This window comes from Pteronotus mesoamericanus, unplaced genomic scaffold (assembly GCF_021234165.1).
Source record: "Pteronotus mesoamericanus isolate MK-2021 breed Mesoamerican mustached bat unplaced genomic scaffold, CSHL_Meso_final scaffold_533, whole genome shotgun sequence".
Classification (NCBI taxonomy): Eukaryota; Metazoa; Chordata; class Mammalia; order Chiroptera; family Mormoopidae; genus Pteronotus; species Pteronotus mesoamericanus.
Window position 1 is genome coordinate 4,529,810 of NW_026555320.1, and position 15,894 is coordinate 4,545,703.

The following is a 15,894-nucleotide window of genomic DNA, read 5'->3' on the forward strand; positions in this document are numbered from 1 at the left end:
GACACCTTTGCTGCCAGAGGCCTGGGCTGCAACCCCTAGGCAGTGAGAGTAAAACTTTTTGAGCCTGGTTTCCCTTGGAGAGCCGGTTCCCTGCCCCAACCCCAAAGCAGCCTGCCCCTTTTGCTGACTTATCAGCTCCAGCTGTAGGCAGATGGGCCCACACCCCTGACAACAGAGCGCAGAGAGGACACCCTTGCTCCACCACAGGTGCCATCCCAGGGAAGGCAAGCCAGGCCACCGGTCTGGCCCGAAGGGAGGTGGGGGTAATAGGTAGCAGGGACCTGGCAGGAGCGGCCTTTTTAGGGGACATCAGGGCCCCTAAGGACGGCTAGGGATAGGCGGCCTGGGGCTCCCAGTTAGGACATTGTGTTCCGATATGACTAGGCTAGGAGCTCTTCCTGCGCGGGCAGGGGTCAGAGGCAGCTGGGCGGTCGGGCCGTGCAACGGGGCAGAGGCCCGGAACAACCCGGCTGCCGGTGGCGGAAGGGGCCTCCTGGCGGAGGCCAGTCGCGGGCCGCTGCGCGTGCGCGGCGGGCGCTTAGTTTGACCCCGGACGCGCGCCGTAGCCGAGAGGCTGGGCGGATGTTGTGAGCCGGGGCGCCGCGGCGGAGGCTGGGGGTGAGTGAGGGGCGGCCCGGCTCCGAGCGGGGCGGGCCCCCGCGGCCCCCCTCGCGGCCCCGTCCGTCCAGTGAGAAAGTGTCTCAGCCTGCGGTGCGGGGCTCAGCGCTGGAGCTGGCCCGGAGGATCCCCCGGATCTTGGGGCCGGGCAGAGGCGACTTGGGGGAGACGTGCACTGCCCTCCGCGCCCTTGGGCTCCGAGATGGGGTCGGTTCTGTTCCGACCGCGGATCTCTCGGCGGCTCGGGGCAGGGAGCCCTGGAGCAGAGTCAGGGTCCGCCTCTCACCTGGGTCCTCAGCACCTGACACTCCCAGAGTGGATGTCTGGAAGGTTTGCTGACCAAATGAGTGACCGCGTCTAACCTGTCCTGCATCTGCCCTGGCGTGAGGGGGGCCGGGTCGTGGACGCCCGTGGAGGGCCCGCGGTGGACGGCAGGGCGGGAGAGGCACCTTCCCGAGGGTCAGGCGTGGTTCGGCCCGGGAATGGGCAAGGGTGTGTGGTGGGAGCAGAGGACCTGTTGGAGGTGAGATAAGAGGCGGGGCTGCCAAGGAGGGAGTGCTGTGTAAGGCAGTGCTGGAGGGCCGCCTCCAGACCCGTGCTGCCCAGTGGAACTTTCTGGGATGGGGGAAGTGTTCTGTATTTTCACTGTGTAGTACAGCAACCACTAGCTACGTGTGGCCACTGAATCCTTGAAATGTGGCTGATATAACTGAGAAATTGAATGTAAAAAAAAATTAACTTTAGTTCAGATTAGAATGGCCCCATGTGGCTAGTGGCTACTGTGTTGGACAGGACAGCCTTAGGCAATGAGGCTGGCTCCAGCGACTTTGCAGCTTTTAAAGCAGCTGTCGCAACACCCGGTGAGGAATCGAGAGCAGTGGGAAGAGCAACAGGTCTGCGAGGAAGGCTGGGCAAGGGTGGTGCGCTGATGGAGGGGCAGGCGGCGAGTGTGAGTGGGAACCAGAAGACTGGCAGGACTTTGGACAAGAGAAGGGAGGACCCTGGAGCTGAGGAAGGAGGTCCCAGCCTTGGGTGTCAGCAGGACTTGCAGCTGCAGACGACACCAGGCCCTGGGTGATGGGCTACACTCGAGGGAGTGTGGTGCAGGGTGTGCGCTGGACCCTCTTTGGCTTATGACGGAGAAGGGTATAGAGGCTCTGCTCCTAGGGCACCTCACTTTGGACACTTTGGTCTCATTTCCCCAGGGTTGAGGCATTTGGTTTGGTTCAGCAAACATGTATCTGGCACCTGCTCTGTGGGGCCCTGTGCTGAGCAATGGGACATGGTGGGGCCCTGTTACTTGGGCCTGTCACATGGGTCCCTACACGCCCTCCCTCCCTATGCAGGAAGCTGGGAGCCCCTGCTTTCCTCCGCCTGGCGTCAGTACGCGTGTGAGTGTGCATGCACCTGGCCTCGCCTGCTCCCAAGCCTTCCTGTCGCCCTAGGACTGAGGTCAGTGTGCGAGCCCTTGGCTGGCTTCAAATAGCCTCTGCCTCCGGCTCAGCCCCCAGGACCACTGGCTGCCCACAAGAGATGAAGGATGGCATCCAAGGGGGCCGGCATGTCCTTCTCCCGCAAGAACTATAGGCTGACCTCAGACGCAGAGAAATCCAGGGTCACAGGTAAGGGCAGGCAGGCCTGGGAGGAGGCTCCTTGTGTTGAGGGAAGGAGAAGGAAGAAAACAGCAGCAAAGTCCCAGGTCCAGGGGGCCTCGGGCCTAGCTGCGCCCCTTGAACCTGTCAGCCAGCTGCGCCCCACCATCTGCCCTGGAGCAGTGCCCCCGACATGACTGCCCTTCGGCCACCCCTGTGGCCGGCCTAGGACCTGGAGCCTCTGGGGCCAGCAGAGCTGAGAGACGCACTAACCATATGACCCTTCTCTTCCCTCTGCCCTGTGGCCCAGGCATTGTGCACGAAAAGCTACTGAATGACTACCTGCACCGTGTCTTTTCCTCTCCTGACCACGCACCCACCGCAGCCACCAGCAGGTATGGCCTGGTGGGTGGCCCTCCCTCCTCTTCAGGAGACCAGAGGCTGGAGGCTGCGTGTGGGGACGGGGGCTGGGCTCCGGGCAGGCTGGCTTGGGTTCTGTTCGCACTGCCGCTCCTGGCTGTGAGACCTTTGGCCAGAGTGTCTGCCTCCTGGACTCCGCTTCTTCCTCTCCTCTGGCAGTGCTAGCGCCTTCCTTCCGAGGGGGTTGTGGGGGTTGAGGGGCGGTGCCCGGTCAGCAATCAGCACAGCCCCGGCTCCATAGTTGGCACCTGGTCCCATGTGCATCTGCCTGCCCCCCTCCCTACCTTGGCCCTGTAGCCTCCGCCTGCATCTGTAAAGCACAGACCTCACCAGCCCCTTTTCCTTAAAAGTTTAATGCATTGAACTTTAATCCACATCAAAGTTATGAGTGTGTTTTAGGAGAAACTTAGAGGAAGAAAAAGCACCTGTTGTCTCACTATTCTAACATGACTAATTTGGGCAGGATTTTTTATCTCACAATCTATGTAGTTTGGATTATGCTGTATAGAAAAACTTGTTTTAATTAAAACATTTTTGTTGCCATCAGTCCTTTTTAAAAAAAGTTTTATTGAGGAATAAGTGACACGCAATAAATCTCGTGGGTTTTAACATCCCGTGAAACCATCACTATCATCAAGATAACAGACATACCCCTCCCCTCCAAAAGCATATTGAAGTTTCAATCCTATTTTTGTCAACAGACAGTATCCCCTGAGTGTGTTTCTATGTTACAAATTGATCCTGGTGGGTACCTTTTAGGGCCGGGGGTCTGCCCCGGCCTTGCCCTGGTCTGGAGGGCCTTTTGCTTCTGTAGACGACGCTGTGGGGGTGCCCAGGCGTGGAATCACTTGGCTAGAATATTTGAACTGCAATCACTTTTGGGATTGGTGCTAAATTATTTCTTGCAAATTCTGCTTCCTTACCAGGAGGCCTGGGTATCCCTGCAGCCCAGCCTCTTGCAGCCTGGCCTGTTCTGTCTTTCACAGCCTCTGCTCTCTGGGCAGGCACAAAGGGTTGCAGCTGCCTGTTCCATTTCAGTGGCCATGGTGGCCAAGGGCTCCCTACCTCTGGAGGGCTGCTGCCCACTTCTGCTGTAGCCCCGTCCTGGCCTGTTCCCAGGGCCATTTGATCCCTGCTTCATGTGACACCGCAAATGGTCCTGCTGCCCCAGGTCCTGTGGCTGCCAGGAGGGAGAGCAGGTGGCAGGGCCATCAGTCAGCGGCCGTGTGGGTGGAGGACTCTGGGCGAGGGCCTGCGCAGGCAGTGCTAGGGTTGGCCAAGTGGGCAGCACCGCAGGCTCTTGGAAAAGCCGAGTCTCAGGCCACCCGCCCACAGCGGCTGTGGCGAGCAGGCCCAGGACCAGAGCAGCCCTCCCCAGTGGGCCAGGAAGACTACCGAGGAAGCCTCCTTTGTGCCTGGACCGTTGACTGGGGTGTTCAGATGTGAGATTGGCTGCAGCCTTTACCACTGCTCTCGGAGCACGCCATTCTATAGCCACCACGTGGCGTGCAGGCAGCTTCGTGCATCTCCACCGCCTGCAGCTCAGGGTCGGGGTCGCTCACAGCTGGGAGGAGCATGTGGTCCCTGAGCACAAGCCTGCGTCGAAGCCACTGTGCCAGAGAATGGTGCTTTGACCCATCTACGTCCCCCTCCAGACCCTCCTTTCCAGGCAGATGAATGTTGGGGGGGGTCTGGGATTAGAGGTGGGAGAGCAGGTGCGCTCCCTGTGGCCTGGATCCAGGTGGGCACTGGGCCTCTTTCCTGCCTGAGACCTGCTGGCTTCTCCCACCCTGTTCCCCGCTATTCTTAGCAGCTGAACTCAGGGCAGAGCTGGCCAACATGAGACAGAGCCCTTTCTCCCCTGAGCGTGTATGCTGGGAGGGTGAGGGGCCACTAGGGCAGATTTCCCCAGCCCTTTGGCTGGGGCGGGTGGCAGAGAGACGGGCCACGAACTCTGCTGGCCCGTGCAGGTTGGTACAGCACAGCCAGCCAGCAGCACCGAAGGCGGAGCCCTTCCTACCTCCAGGACGCGTCTGACTCAACACACAGACGGCCCTTACTGGGTGGTGGGGAGGCTGGAAGTCTGGCCCCAGTGGGATCACGGGGCTGGGGTCCAGGCCTGGACGAGCCGTCCTTGCTGCCGACCCCCTTGGGGACCAGCGTTTCTCCTAGCCTTCCCTTCCCAGGTATGGTCGACATGGCCGCCTTCGAGAACGGAGTAGGGGCTCTTCCCTGGAGGCTTCATGGTGTTTCTGACATCCAGCTGCTGCTCCTCTCTACAGATGAGGGAATTGAGGCTTAGAGGGGGGACTCTTCCTCTTTAAAACAGCCCAGAGGTGCACCGAAAGGCTCAGGGGACAGGGAGTGGGAGAGGAGCTTAGTGTCATCTGACTGGGTTCAAGGACTTTTGGGCCCCTCGCAGCCTCTTGCTCTCCTCAGGAAACCCCTGAACTTCCAGAACCTGCCAGAGCACCTAGACCAGCTGCTACAGGTGGACAGTGAGGATGAGGAGAGCCAGGGTACGTGGCAGCTTCCGGAATGGGACTGGCGGGCCCTGGGGGCTGCCTGGTGAGCTCGCTCAGGGCCCTCTGTGCGCTCCCTCGGACCCTGCGTGCTGCCTGACCCCACACCATGTCTCCCCTTCACAGGACAGGTGGAAGGACGGCTCGGCCCCTCCACTGTGGTCCTGGACCACACGGGTGGCTTTGAAGGGCTCCTTCTGGTGGATGATGACCTCCTGGGGGTGAGTGGCCTTAGGCCCAATCCCCTTGTGACAGCCCTAAGCTCCTCCTGATGTGCCCCTTGAGTCCTCAGCCCCCAAACCCTCCTGACATTCCCTGGGAGCCCCCTTTGGAGGTGTGCCAGCTCCAAGCTCTGCCCAGCATAGTCAGGAGGCCCTCCAAACATGCTCCTGGCTCAGAGTTCCTGCTGACACAGGCCTGGACCCTGCTTGCACTCTGTGCGGCGCTGACCATGACAAGTCGACACCACCCCGTTGGGCCGAGTCGGGGATGGGGCATTCTCCCTTGGGAAGGCACCCTGTGCCCAGGCGGGGTGCTCACCAGCCCTGCTCTTCACCCAGGTGATTGGACACAGCAACTTCGGCACCATCCGCTCTACCACATGCGTGTACAGAGGTGAGGCCATGCTGCTCTGCGGCCCGGGAGTCGGGAGGACATTACAGGGCTGGGGCCGGAGGTAGGGGGCAGCCTTGGCCTCCCTGTGGGGCCTGACTTGGCTTTTTCCAGGGAAGTGGGTCTACGAGGTGCTCATCTCCTCCCAGGGGCTCATGCAGATCGGCTGGTGCACCATCAACTGCCGCTTCAACCAGGAGGTACCTGCGGAGGGGCCCTCCTGGGGAGGCCTCGCCCTGCTGCAGCCCCTGGCCCTGGCCGACCGCAGGCAGCCCAGCCCCAGAACAGCCCTTCCCCTTCCCTCTGAGCCTCGGCTGCCTTCTCCCGAACCCTGCGGGTCCCAGGGTGGTAGCTGGTGGGCCCTGGCCCCACTCCCTCCCACCTCCCCCGGACCTCACAGACCTGCCTCCCCAGGAAGGGGTAGGAGATACACACAACTCCTATGCCTATGACGGCAACCGGGTGCGCAAGTGGAACGTAACCACGACGAATTATGGCAAGGTGAGGGCCGAGGAGCCACGGGGCAGCTGTGAGGGACTGTAGGGCACCGGGGAGGGGACAGGGACTTGGGTCTCTTCTGGGTGGTATGGAGACACAGCCCAAAGGGCAGAGCGGGCAGGCTTCTGGGCCCCTGCACATCTGTGAGGCCTTCTCCCCGGCAGGCATGGGCCGCGGGGGACATCGTGAGCTGCCTGATTGACCTGGACGATGGCACTCTGTCCTTCTGCCTGTGAGTGTCCAGCCTCTCTCCACGGACCTGGCCTTGGGGGCCTCCCTGGGCCGCCCTCATTTTCCTGGTCCTTGTACGGGGGCCGCCTGAGGCGGACAGCCCCAGCCGGGGCCTTGGCGCTGGCTCACGGGCTTTCCCTTCCGCTCCAGGAATGGTGTTTCGCTGGGCACCGCCTTTGAGAACTTATCCAGGGGCCCGGGCCTGGCCTACTTCCCAGCCATCAGCCTCTCCTTCAAGGAGTCCGTGGCCTTCAACTTCGGCAGCCGTCCTCTGCGATATCCTTTTGGGAAGGAGGCTGTGGGCCTGCTTGGAAGGTCTTGGGGAAGCTGAGGGGGTGCCCCGCCGCAGGAGGTCTGCAGGCGAGGGGTGGGCCCTGCCTGCTGCCAGGCATGGATGGAGCACTGCTTCCGCGGGGGCCGAGGGCAGCGGTGCTGGTAGCAACCTTGTATGTGGGTGCCCTTATCATCTCAGTTGAACAGACGAAAAGCACAAAGTCTCAAAAGCAGCGCCACCCTGCAGAGGGTGCGTGGGACGGTGATGCCAGGCTGGCCGTCTAGCGGCACAGCTCTGCCCTGGGGCCCAGGCCCCTCCACAGAGTCTCAGTGGCGGAGGGGGCGGGAAGGGACGCTCAGGTGTGTCTGAGCCACAGATGCGGTAGTGCTGGCTTAACTCTGTGGCACCTACCCAGTGGCGGGCTACCGGCCCCTGCAGGACCCGCCGCGGGCGGACCTGGCGCGGGCACAGAGGTTGCTGGGCTGCTTCCGGGCGGTGCTCAGTGTGGAGCTGGACCCTGTGGTGAGCCAGGGACTGGGCCGGGGGAGCTGGGGGCCCTCTGCCGCCCTCCGCCCTCACAGTCCCTGCCCCGCCTCCCCCCCGCCCCCACCACAGGAGGGGCGGCTGATGGAGAAGGAGAGCACCGAGTGGCAGCTGCAGGGCCAGCCCACCGTCCTGCTAGCGCTGGCCCACGTCTTCCACCGCTTCGCGCCGCTGCTGGTGAGGGGGCGTTTGGGGGGCGCCGGCCCTGATCGAGGAGCTGGTGCTGGGGGCTGGGCTGCCCCCAGGGGTGAGCTCTGCGCCTTTGCCTAGCAGGGGCCCTCGGTGACCAGAGCCCTGAGACCTCATGGCTGTCACACAGCAAAGGAGGAGACACTTCCAGCTGAGCATCTGAGGGCGGGGTGGGGGGTGTCCTGGAAAGAAGGGTGAGGGGTGGTGACGTCACAGGCCAGGGGAACTGCAGGGGCATATCCCCAGCAGGGCTATGGGGCAGTGGTCCTCGTGTCTCAGTCAGACCCCAGAGGGTGCGTCTGTGTCTTGGGGTTGCTTAACGGGGCCCAAGGGGCCATCTGGGCCTGTGGCCTTGGCCACTTGCCACGGCGCGGGTGCCACCGCCTCACCAGTGCCCGCCCTTGGAGCAGCGCAAGGTGTACCTGGTGGAGGCTGTGCTCACGAACTTCCTGCTGGGCGTCATGGAGACGGGCACGCCCGCGAAGGCACAGTCCCTGGTGCGCCAGGTCCTGGACCTCCTGTGGCTCTTCATGGAGGTGAGGCTCCTGGGCTCAGGCCGCAGGCCACGGTGTCGGGCTCCTCTGGTGCGCAGGGTCTGGGAAATGGCTGGGAGCCGGCCTTCGGCCCGGTAGGCATGCAGCCTGGCCTCTCCCCAGGACTACGAGGTGCACGACTGCCTCAAGCAGCTGATGATGTCCCTGCTGCGGCTGTACCGGTTCTCGCCGATCGTCCCGGACCTGAGCCTGCAGGTGGGTGCTCCTGCCGCTGCCCCGAGCCCCCGGCCTCTGCTGCCCATTCTGAGCACTCCCTCCCTGCAGATCCACTACCTGCAGCTCACCATCGCCATCCTGAGGCACGAGAAGTCCCGCAAGTTTCTGCTTAGCAACGTTCTGTATCCTCCCCCTTGCTGCCTGGTTGGGCCAGACCCATGTCCTCTGCGGTCAGCAGAGGCCGGGGGGACATGTGCCTCTGGCCAGGGGTCTGCAGGGAGGCTCGGGAGGACCAGAGCCACCCAGTATGTTAGTCCTTGTTCCAGGAGAAGCCCTCCCAGTGCCTTCTCTACAAAGCAGGGAGGGTAGGGCAAAGGCCAGCCCGAGCAGGGACCTCCAGGTGGCCGCGGACTCTTGGGCTCCCCCTTCATAGAGGTGTCAGGGTGACACCAGGGCCTGCCCCTTCCGCCAAAGCACTGCACTTTTACCTGTGTCTCAGGTCAGGGGCTCCCCGAGATCTTCTAGAAGCCAGCTCTTCCTGCTTCCCCAGAGCATCGAGGATGCGCAGATAGGAGGGAGAGTGGAGCTTGGGGCCCCTGGCCAGGCAGCCTGTGCTAGTAGCCATCTTCTCTCTCTGGGGCCTTCAGCAACCAGAAGGCAGAAACAGAGCTGGGTGACAGGGAGGCCACCAGGCCTAATCTCCAGCCTGCCCCACAGCCATCTGTCCCTGTGACAAGCCCTTACTGCACACTTGCTGCGGATCGGGTTTGGTGGGCTTGATGGCCTTGACAGCCACAGCCCTCCGGGGCTCCCAAAGAGACAGGCACCGAGCAGTGATGGTGCCTGGGGGATGGGAGCGCGGAGGTGAGCAGGGCGGAGGTGGGCGAATTTTTGCAGAGCTTCCGGAAGGACTCGCGGAGGGGGGTGCCCTTGGGTGAGCAGAGCTCTGCCTTGACGAGCCCTAGCTTCGACGTCCTCCGGTCCGCTGTCTTCTTCCACATCAAGAGCCCGCTGCGCGTGGAGGAGGCCGGCCTGCAGGAGCTCATCCCCACCACCTGGTGGCCCCACCGCTCTGGCAGGGAGGTGGGCGGACCCGGAGGGGGCGGGGTCAGAGGGCCCGCCCAGGGTGGGAGCCGAACAACCCCGCCGGTTGACCCTTCCTCAGCCCCCTGCCCTGAACCAGATCTGGGGGTGGTGGGCCAGCCCTGTTGTCTCCCCCCACCACTGCACAGGGCAAAGACGGCAAGGAGGTGAAGGAGGAGACCGCCGAGGAGCGGCTGCGGAGGCGCGCCTATGAGCGGGGCTGCCAAAGACTCAAGAAGCGCATCGAAGGTCCGGCTTGCTTGGGCCTGGGTGGGTTGGCGGGTGTGTGCGAGTGTGGACTTGGGGGCACTTGGTAGTGACCGTGCCAGGCTGGGCTCAGGGTCCGGTGGTGGAGCCCTACCCAAGCCCGCCTCCCCCTCTACCCCTGGGAGCCTGAGGGCAGGGCCCTGCCAAGGGGTCACGGTCCTGTTCCCCATTCCACCCCCAGTGGTGGAAGAGCTGCAGGTCCAGATCCTGAAGCTGCTGTTGAACAATAAAGATGACAATGGGGTGAGTGGCTCTGAGACGCTTGTGAGGCCCCTGGCTGGGAGGGCAGGGCTGGCCCAGGCTCCCATGGCAGGCCAGGCTCGGGCACAGCACTGAGCGCGTCTAGTCTGGGGCCCGCGTCCTCGGCCTGTCGCAGCTTCGCTCTCCTTCCCCTGAAGGGTGAAGCTTCCAGGTACATCTTCCTGACCAAGTTCCGGAAGTTCCTGCAGGAGAACGCCAGCAGCCGGGGGGTAGGTGTCCGCCAGGCTGCCCCCGGTGGGCCCCTGGCTGCATGGCCGGGGTCTGCACCCTGGGCTTCTGCCCCCACCCAGCCTGCCTTGTTCACACTGATCCCTGGTCCTGAGCCCTCCCTGCCCAGCGCAGGCCTCGGGTGAGGAGTGGGCTGGGCTCTGGGCTGGAACTGCTGCACTACTTAACACCCTGTGCCCACAGAACATACCCCTGCTCTGCCCCCCTGAATACATGGTCTGCTTCTTGCACCGGCTGATCTCTGCCCTGCGCTACTACTGGGACGAGTACAAGGCTGCCAACCCGCACGCCTCCTTCAGTGAAGGTGAGTGGGGCCGGGGCCTTGAGCCTTAGGGGCTGGGCAGAGCCAGGCACAGGGCAAGCGCTAGTGTTGGTGCGGGCGCTGAGCTGAGGGTGGCGTGGGGGACAGCTGTCCCAGTCCCCCGCCTCGTGAGTCCAGCCCCACCGACGGGCGGCTTCTCTGCTGGGGCGACAGGAGCCCCGCACCCCAGGCCCGCCGGGCCTGCGTCTGCGCTGACCGGCCCCACGGGATTTTCCGTCGGCCCCAGCCTGCCCAGCGCTCTGTGCAGTGCTAGGACACAGTCCTCAAGGGTCAGGGAAGCCCTGTACTGGGGGATACCCCGCAGGGCTGGGCCCGAGCTCTCTCATTTTCCCTGAGCACCCACAAGCAGGAATGCCCCCTTCATCCCAAGCTGTGCGGTTGGCAGCACTGACCTGCAGCAGTGGAGGGCAGGGGCGGTAGGGCCACGCTGTATGCCTCGGTGGGTGGGTGACCAACGCCAGGGGCCCCCTCTGTGCTGGGCCAGAGTGCACGGGGGAGACCTCTGGGAGGTCATCCTGCTGGGCTCTGACTGCCGGCCTGGCTCCCCAACGTCCCGCAGAGGCCTACGTCCCGCCCCAGGTCTTCTATAATGGCAAGGTGGACTACTTCGACCAGCAGCGCCTTGGAGGCCTCCTCTCACACCTTCGGAAGACCCTCAAAGGTGAGCGCAGGCTGTGGGCGGTGGCCAGGCCCCGCTGGGTGGCGGGTAGTCTCTGGGCCGGCTCTGCCGAGAGCGCTGTGCTACGCTGCGTCCACTGGAGGGCGCCCGAGGATCGACCTGCTGGGGCTGCGAGATGCTCATCTGCCCCCTCTGCCTCTGTTCTTGGGTCCAGCTGTCCCTTCCCTTGAGCACCCACCCTGGAACGCCTGGGAGCCCTGTAATGAAGTGGGGACGGGGGTGCCTACATGGGGTCACCAGGATGGGAGGGGGTGTAGCGGCTTGAGCCAGAGGGGGAATGCAAGACAGGGAGGGCGACACCTGAGGCAAGGGGCCTCGAGGGCGTCCGAGGGCCTTGCGGGCTGCAAGGCTGCTGCAGGCTCATTGCTCCGCAGGGGCGTGGGGTCGGGGTTTGCGTTGTAAGATGCTCCCTCTGGCTGCTGTGGTGCTTAAAATAGGGTGCGAAGGCCAAGAAAGGGGACAGGGTAAAATAGGGTAGCTGGTTGTCCAGGCAACAGGGGAGGTTTAGGAGGACATAGGTGAAGAAGAGGAGTTAAGGAGGACCCCAGGTCCCCAGGCCTCTTGCCAGAGGCTGTAGGGATGGGGGCACCGTCAGAGAGAGGGGCTGCAGGAGGAGGCTGAGATGACAGGTCGGGTGTGTTTGAGGTGCCCAGGGACACAGCCAGGACCAAGGCCTGGCCTGGAGGCAGAGACGGTGCAGCCAGCTCTCAGCACAGAGGTGGGGGCTGGCTGGCAGTGGGGCCGGGGCCCCGGGGGCGGGGGCAAAGCCAAGGGAGCAGAGGCTGGGCAGCCCTGGTTTTCCTTCTGTTTATAGGGCAGGAGTAGGAAGGAACAGTCAGAGATGTTGGGGGTTGGGGTGGGGACTGAGGTCCCCAGAGACAAGACAGAGGAACTGGGGACTGACAGGGAGAGACTGAGAGGGAGAGACAGGGAGTCTCTACAGGACAGAGGCCCCGGGGTGACACGAAGGCAGCTGGAGTAAGCTCGGGGGGAGGCACCCGCGTGGGGAAGGACGCCCTGCCAGCAGAGCTCTCTCGCTATCCTGGGCCGCTCCGTCGGGACCCTTGGCCCCTCCACTGCGCTGAGAGCCCTCCTGCCACCCCTCCCAGATGACCTTGCCTCCAAGGCCAACATCCTGATCGACCCACTGGAGCTCCAGGCGGCCACCATGGACGATCTGGACGAGGATGAGGAGCCGTCCCCGGCTGCGGCCCAGGTGCCGCGGTAGGGGCAGGCAGAGGGCTTCCTGTTTGGCTGTCCCTCTCTCCTTCCCCTAAGGGTGGGGGGTCACAGGGCCATCCCCCCTGCCCCCTGCGGGCAAGGGGCTCCTCCGTGGGCAGGCGCCCTTGCTGTGGGTGGAGGCACAAACCTCCCCTTCCGGTCCCCCAGCCCCACGAGCCAAGGGAACCCTAAGCGGCCCGGGTCCTGGGGAGCTGAGTGGCGCCTGGCCTCCTCTCTCCACCACAGCGCCCCGTGCAGGCCCTGGCCATTGGGGGCGCCCTGCCCCTGCCCCGGCCCGGCTGGCTCAGCTCTCCCACCCTGGGCCGAGCCAACCGCTTCCTCAGCACAGCCGCTGTGAGCCTGATGACGCCCCGGCGGCCCCTGAGCGCCTCGGAGAAGGTGAAGGTCCGCACGCTGAGCGCAGAGCAGAGGACCCGGGAGGACAGTAGGTGTCCGGCAGGGCCAGGCATGGCTTCGAAGGGTCCTTCTGCCTTGCACAACTCCTCACCCTGGGCAAAGCCAGAGGGCCCCCTCCTTCCCTGCTGGCCTTCTGGCCTGGCAGTCTCTCAAGGACGTGGGAAGTGCATTCCGAGGCAGGAAATCGATGCCACAGAAATAGGTGGCGGAGCTGCAGGGCCTTGCCCTGCCCCTCCCCTGTGTCCTTCCTGTAGCCTCTCTCTGGGCCCAGGAGGGGGAGCGGGCTCCCTTCTCCTGCTGTGAGGCCCATCCTGGCTCCATGGGCTGAGGAGACCAGGGAGTAGTCCTGCCCCTGACCCTGCCGCTCCCCTTCCCTAGTCGAGGGCAGCCAGTGGAATGAGGGCCTGCTGCTGGGGCGGCCCCCCGAGGAGCCGGAGCAGCCCCTCACAGAGAGCTCCCTGCTGGAAGTCCTGGACGGCGCTGTCATGATGTACAACCTCAGCGTTCACCAGCAGCTGGGCAAGGTCTTGCAGCGCGGGTCCGAGTGCGTGGCGTGTGGCCCTGTGCATTGGGATGCACGGGTGTGCGTGTGCGTGTGCGCCCACACGCGTCCCGGGTCCGCAGGGGTACCTGAGTGTGCACGGGGGCATGTGCCGCAGCAGGACTGGTTCCTGCCAGGGCTGGTTGACTTTGGTGGGGAGGGGGCGGCCCTGGGCCCAAGGTTAGGAGCGTGCCAGGGCTGGGACCCAGGCTGGGTCTGGAGAAACCTGGGTGAGGTGCCCAGGGGTCACCATAGACATGTGGGGTCCAATGCTCTAGATGGTGGGCGTGTCCGACGATGTCAATGAATATGCGATGGCTCTGAGGAACACTGAGGACAAGCTCCACCGGTGCCCTAAGCGGGTAAGGCTGGGGCAGGCTGGTGGGTCTCTGGGAGGGTGGGGTGGGGCGGAGGGGCAGCTTGCCCACTTAGGGTCCCGAGGGCAACCCACAGAGGAAATCAGGCTGGGCCCTGCCCCTGGGAGTGACCTCAGCAGTTTCTCTTGTTCCCACCCCTGCCCTGAGCATAGCGGGCCAGTGAGGGGGCCTGGCACCAGGGCTGGGCACAGGCTGAGCCCCATCAACCAGCCGCGGCCTGTGCCAGGTGCCCCCGCCCTGGCCAGCTAAGTGCTGAGCGCACCCTCTCTGCTCATCAATTATGGATTCGACCCTGAGCGCTTCCTTGGCTGCTGGCAGAGTCAGCAGGAAGTGGCCCTGCTCCCCCAGGCCCAGGAGGCCCCCCCCCCGCCCACCGTGGCTCACCCAGCCAGGGAGCAGGGCCAAGCATGCTCAGGCTGGGCCACCCTGGCAGGCCACCTGCCCCCAGCTGTCTGCAGTTCATTGTAGAGTTCCTGGGGCGTCCCAGCCAGGGGCTCCTAGACCCCCAGCTGTGTCTTGCTCCCATATTCCCAGGGGACGACCTTGGTCCTGTGCCAAGGGCTTGCGCAGACTTACTGGCGGGTCAGAGGCAGAAGAAGGGTTGGAAGAGAGGGGGCAGGTCTGCCCAGTCCTTTGCCTGCCTGGACACCAGGGGGGTCCCTACGAGGCTACCTGGATGTGGGGCCATGTCCTGATCATCCTTTTTCCCTGGGTGGCAGAGGAAGGATATCCTTGCGGAGTTGACCAAGAGCCAGAAAGTTTTCTCAGAAAAGCTGGACCACCTGAGTCGCCGCCTTGCCTGGGTCCATGCTACTGTCTACTCCCAGGTGAGCAGACGGGGCTTTGGCCAGTGCGCTTCCTTGTCTCACTGCCTAGTCACAGGTGGGGAGGCGGCATGCCAGCCCCTCGATGCCCCCCGATGCCCTGGGCCTCTGGCACAAACATACTCCCTCCCCACCCTCATCCTTCTTCCTCCCACGCCATGCCACATTCCCTGAACGCATGACCCATGAACTTGAGTGGATGCCCTTTCTAGACTCCCCGGCCCCCTCCAGCTCATAAACCCTGGGGTTGAACAGAGTCTGTCTCTACCTGCCTCCCCTCCTCTCACACTCCTGAGCCCCGCTTCCCTCCCAGGGCCCTGCGGCCTATCCGAGCCCCGCCCTCACTCTGTGCACCTCCTCCTCCCAGGCTCACTTCCCACCCTTGAGGCCGCTGGCTTCTTCTCCACTCGTTCACTCGCTCACTTATTCGATGACATCTGCCCAGAGCCTGGAGAGCGCCAGGTGCCATCCTGACACTAGGGACACTCAGTAGTGAGTCAGAAAGACAAGGCTGTGCCTCCCCGGGCAGTCAGCCTCGGGGGGTAGACAGATGGAGGGCAACCATGCTTAGTAATAGTGGTCCATGCACCTTATTTGTTGAATAAGCCTTATTTTCCCCATTGACCCCAGACCCTGACCCTACAGACTTGTTTTCTCCGCCTCCCTGTCCTGCCACCTTACCGCCACTGTTGAGTGCCCTGGGACCCTCCCCAGGTGCTTCGTCAGCAGCCATCTACCTTCTTGGGCCCTAGCCCAGTGCTCAAGGCCCTTGGTGTCCCCGTTGCTACCCTGCCATCTCTACATGCTTTTTCCTGACGGCTCCTTCTCCATCCTTCAGCCCCGCCTTGCTCTTGTGTCTCAGAGCCCCTTCCCTTCAGGTCCCGAAAAGATGATCGCTGTCAGGGAACTGCTCCCCACCCCCAGGGTCTCATGCCTGTCCACCTCCACGGTGGACTAGCCACTGCCTGCCAGTCTCTTAGGAACCTTGCCTTCCATCTTTATACCTTCTTCTTTTTCTTTTTAAAATCATGTTTATTCTATTACAATTGTCTCAGTTTTCCCCCTTTGCCCTCCTCTACCCATCCCACCTCCACCCCCCGCTCCCACAGTCAATTCCCACGCTGTTGTCCATGTCCATGGGCCATTCATACATGTTCTTTGTCTAGTCCCTTCCCCTTCTTTCCACCATAGTCCTCCTTCCCCATCACCTCCGGTCGCTTTCAGTCTGCTCCATGTTTCCGTGCCTGTGGTTTGTTTTGTTCGTTAGTTTATTTTGTTGAATAGATTCCACTTATAGGTGAGATCATATGGCATTAGTCTTTCATGGACTGGCTTATTTCACTTAGCATAATATTCGCCAGTTGTATCCATGTTGTCGCAAAAGCTAGGAGTTCCTTTCTTCTTTTTTTTTTAAATGTCATAATCCATTGTAAAATATTAAGAAATTTAAGTCCATTATAAAGTC

The 15,894-nt window shown here is 63.0% G+C and overlaps 1 protein-coding gene across 1 annotated transcript in view; it reads left to right on the forward strand.

Moving 5' to 3' along the window:
* The first annotated feature begins 553 nt into the window (after window positions 1-553).
* RNF123 (ring finger protein 123) overlaps window positions 554-15,894 on the forward strand; it is a 28,653-nt gene continuing 13,312 nt past the window's right edge. The window contains exons 1-26 of the mRNA XM_054594686.1: window positions 554-618; window positions 1,965-2,240; window positions 2,521-2,605; window positions 5,070-5,149; window positions 5,279-5,373; window positions 5,713-5,767; window positions 5,879-5,964; window positions 6,179-6,265; window positions 6,427-6,494; window positions 6,644-6,769; window positions 7,175-7,289; window positions 7,383-7,487; window positions 7,910-8,035; window positions 8,156-8,248; window positions 8,318-8,391; window positions 9,175-9,292; window positions 9,442-9,541; window positions 9,741-9,802; window positions 9,958-10,029; window positions 10,232-10,352; window positions 10,930-11,031; window positions 12,159-12,265; window positions 12,517-12,715; window positions 13,066-13,211; window positions 13,507-13,590; window positions 14,325-14,432. Coding sequence (XP_054450661.1) covers window positions 2,159-2,240; window positions 2,521-2,605; window positions 5,070-5,149; window positions 5,279-5,373; window positions 5,713-5,767; window positions 5,879-5,964; window positions 6,179-6,265; window positions 6,427-6,494; window positions 6,644-6,769; window positions 7,175-7,289; window positions 7,383-7,487; window positions 7,910-8,035; window positions 8,156-8,248; window positions 8,318-8,391; window positions 9,175-9,292; window positions 9,442-9,541; window positions 9,741-9,802; window positions 9,958-10,029; window positions 10,232-10,352; window positions 10,930-11,031; window positions 12,159-12,265; window positions 12,517-12,715; window positions 13,066-13,211; window positions 13,507-13,590; window positions 14,325-14,432 — 2,496 coding nt within the window. The 5' untranslated portion in view covers window positions 554-618; window positions 1,965-2,158. The remainder of the gene's footprint in view (window positions 619-1,964; window positions 2,241-2,520; window positions 2,606-5,069; window positions 5,150-5,278; window positions 5,374-5,712; window positions 5,768-5,878; window positions 5,965-6,178; window positions 6,266-6,426; window positions 6,495-6,643; window positions 6,770-7,174; window positions 7,290-7,382; window positions 7,488-7,909; window positions 8,036-8,155; window positions 8,249-8,317; window positions 8,392-9,174; window positions 9,293-9,441; window positions 9,542-9,740; window positions 9,803-9,957; window positions 10,030-10,231; window positions 10,353-10,929; window positions 11,032-12,158; window positions 12,266-12,516; window positions 12,716-13,065; window positions 13,212-13,506; window positions 13,591-14,324; window positions 14,433-15,894) is intronic.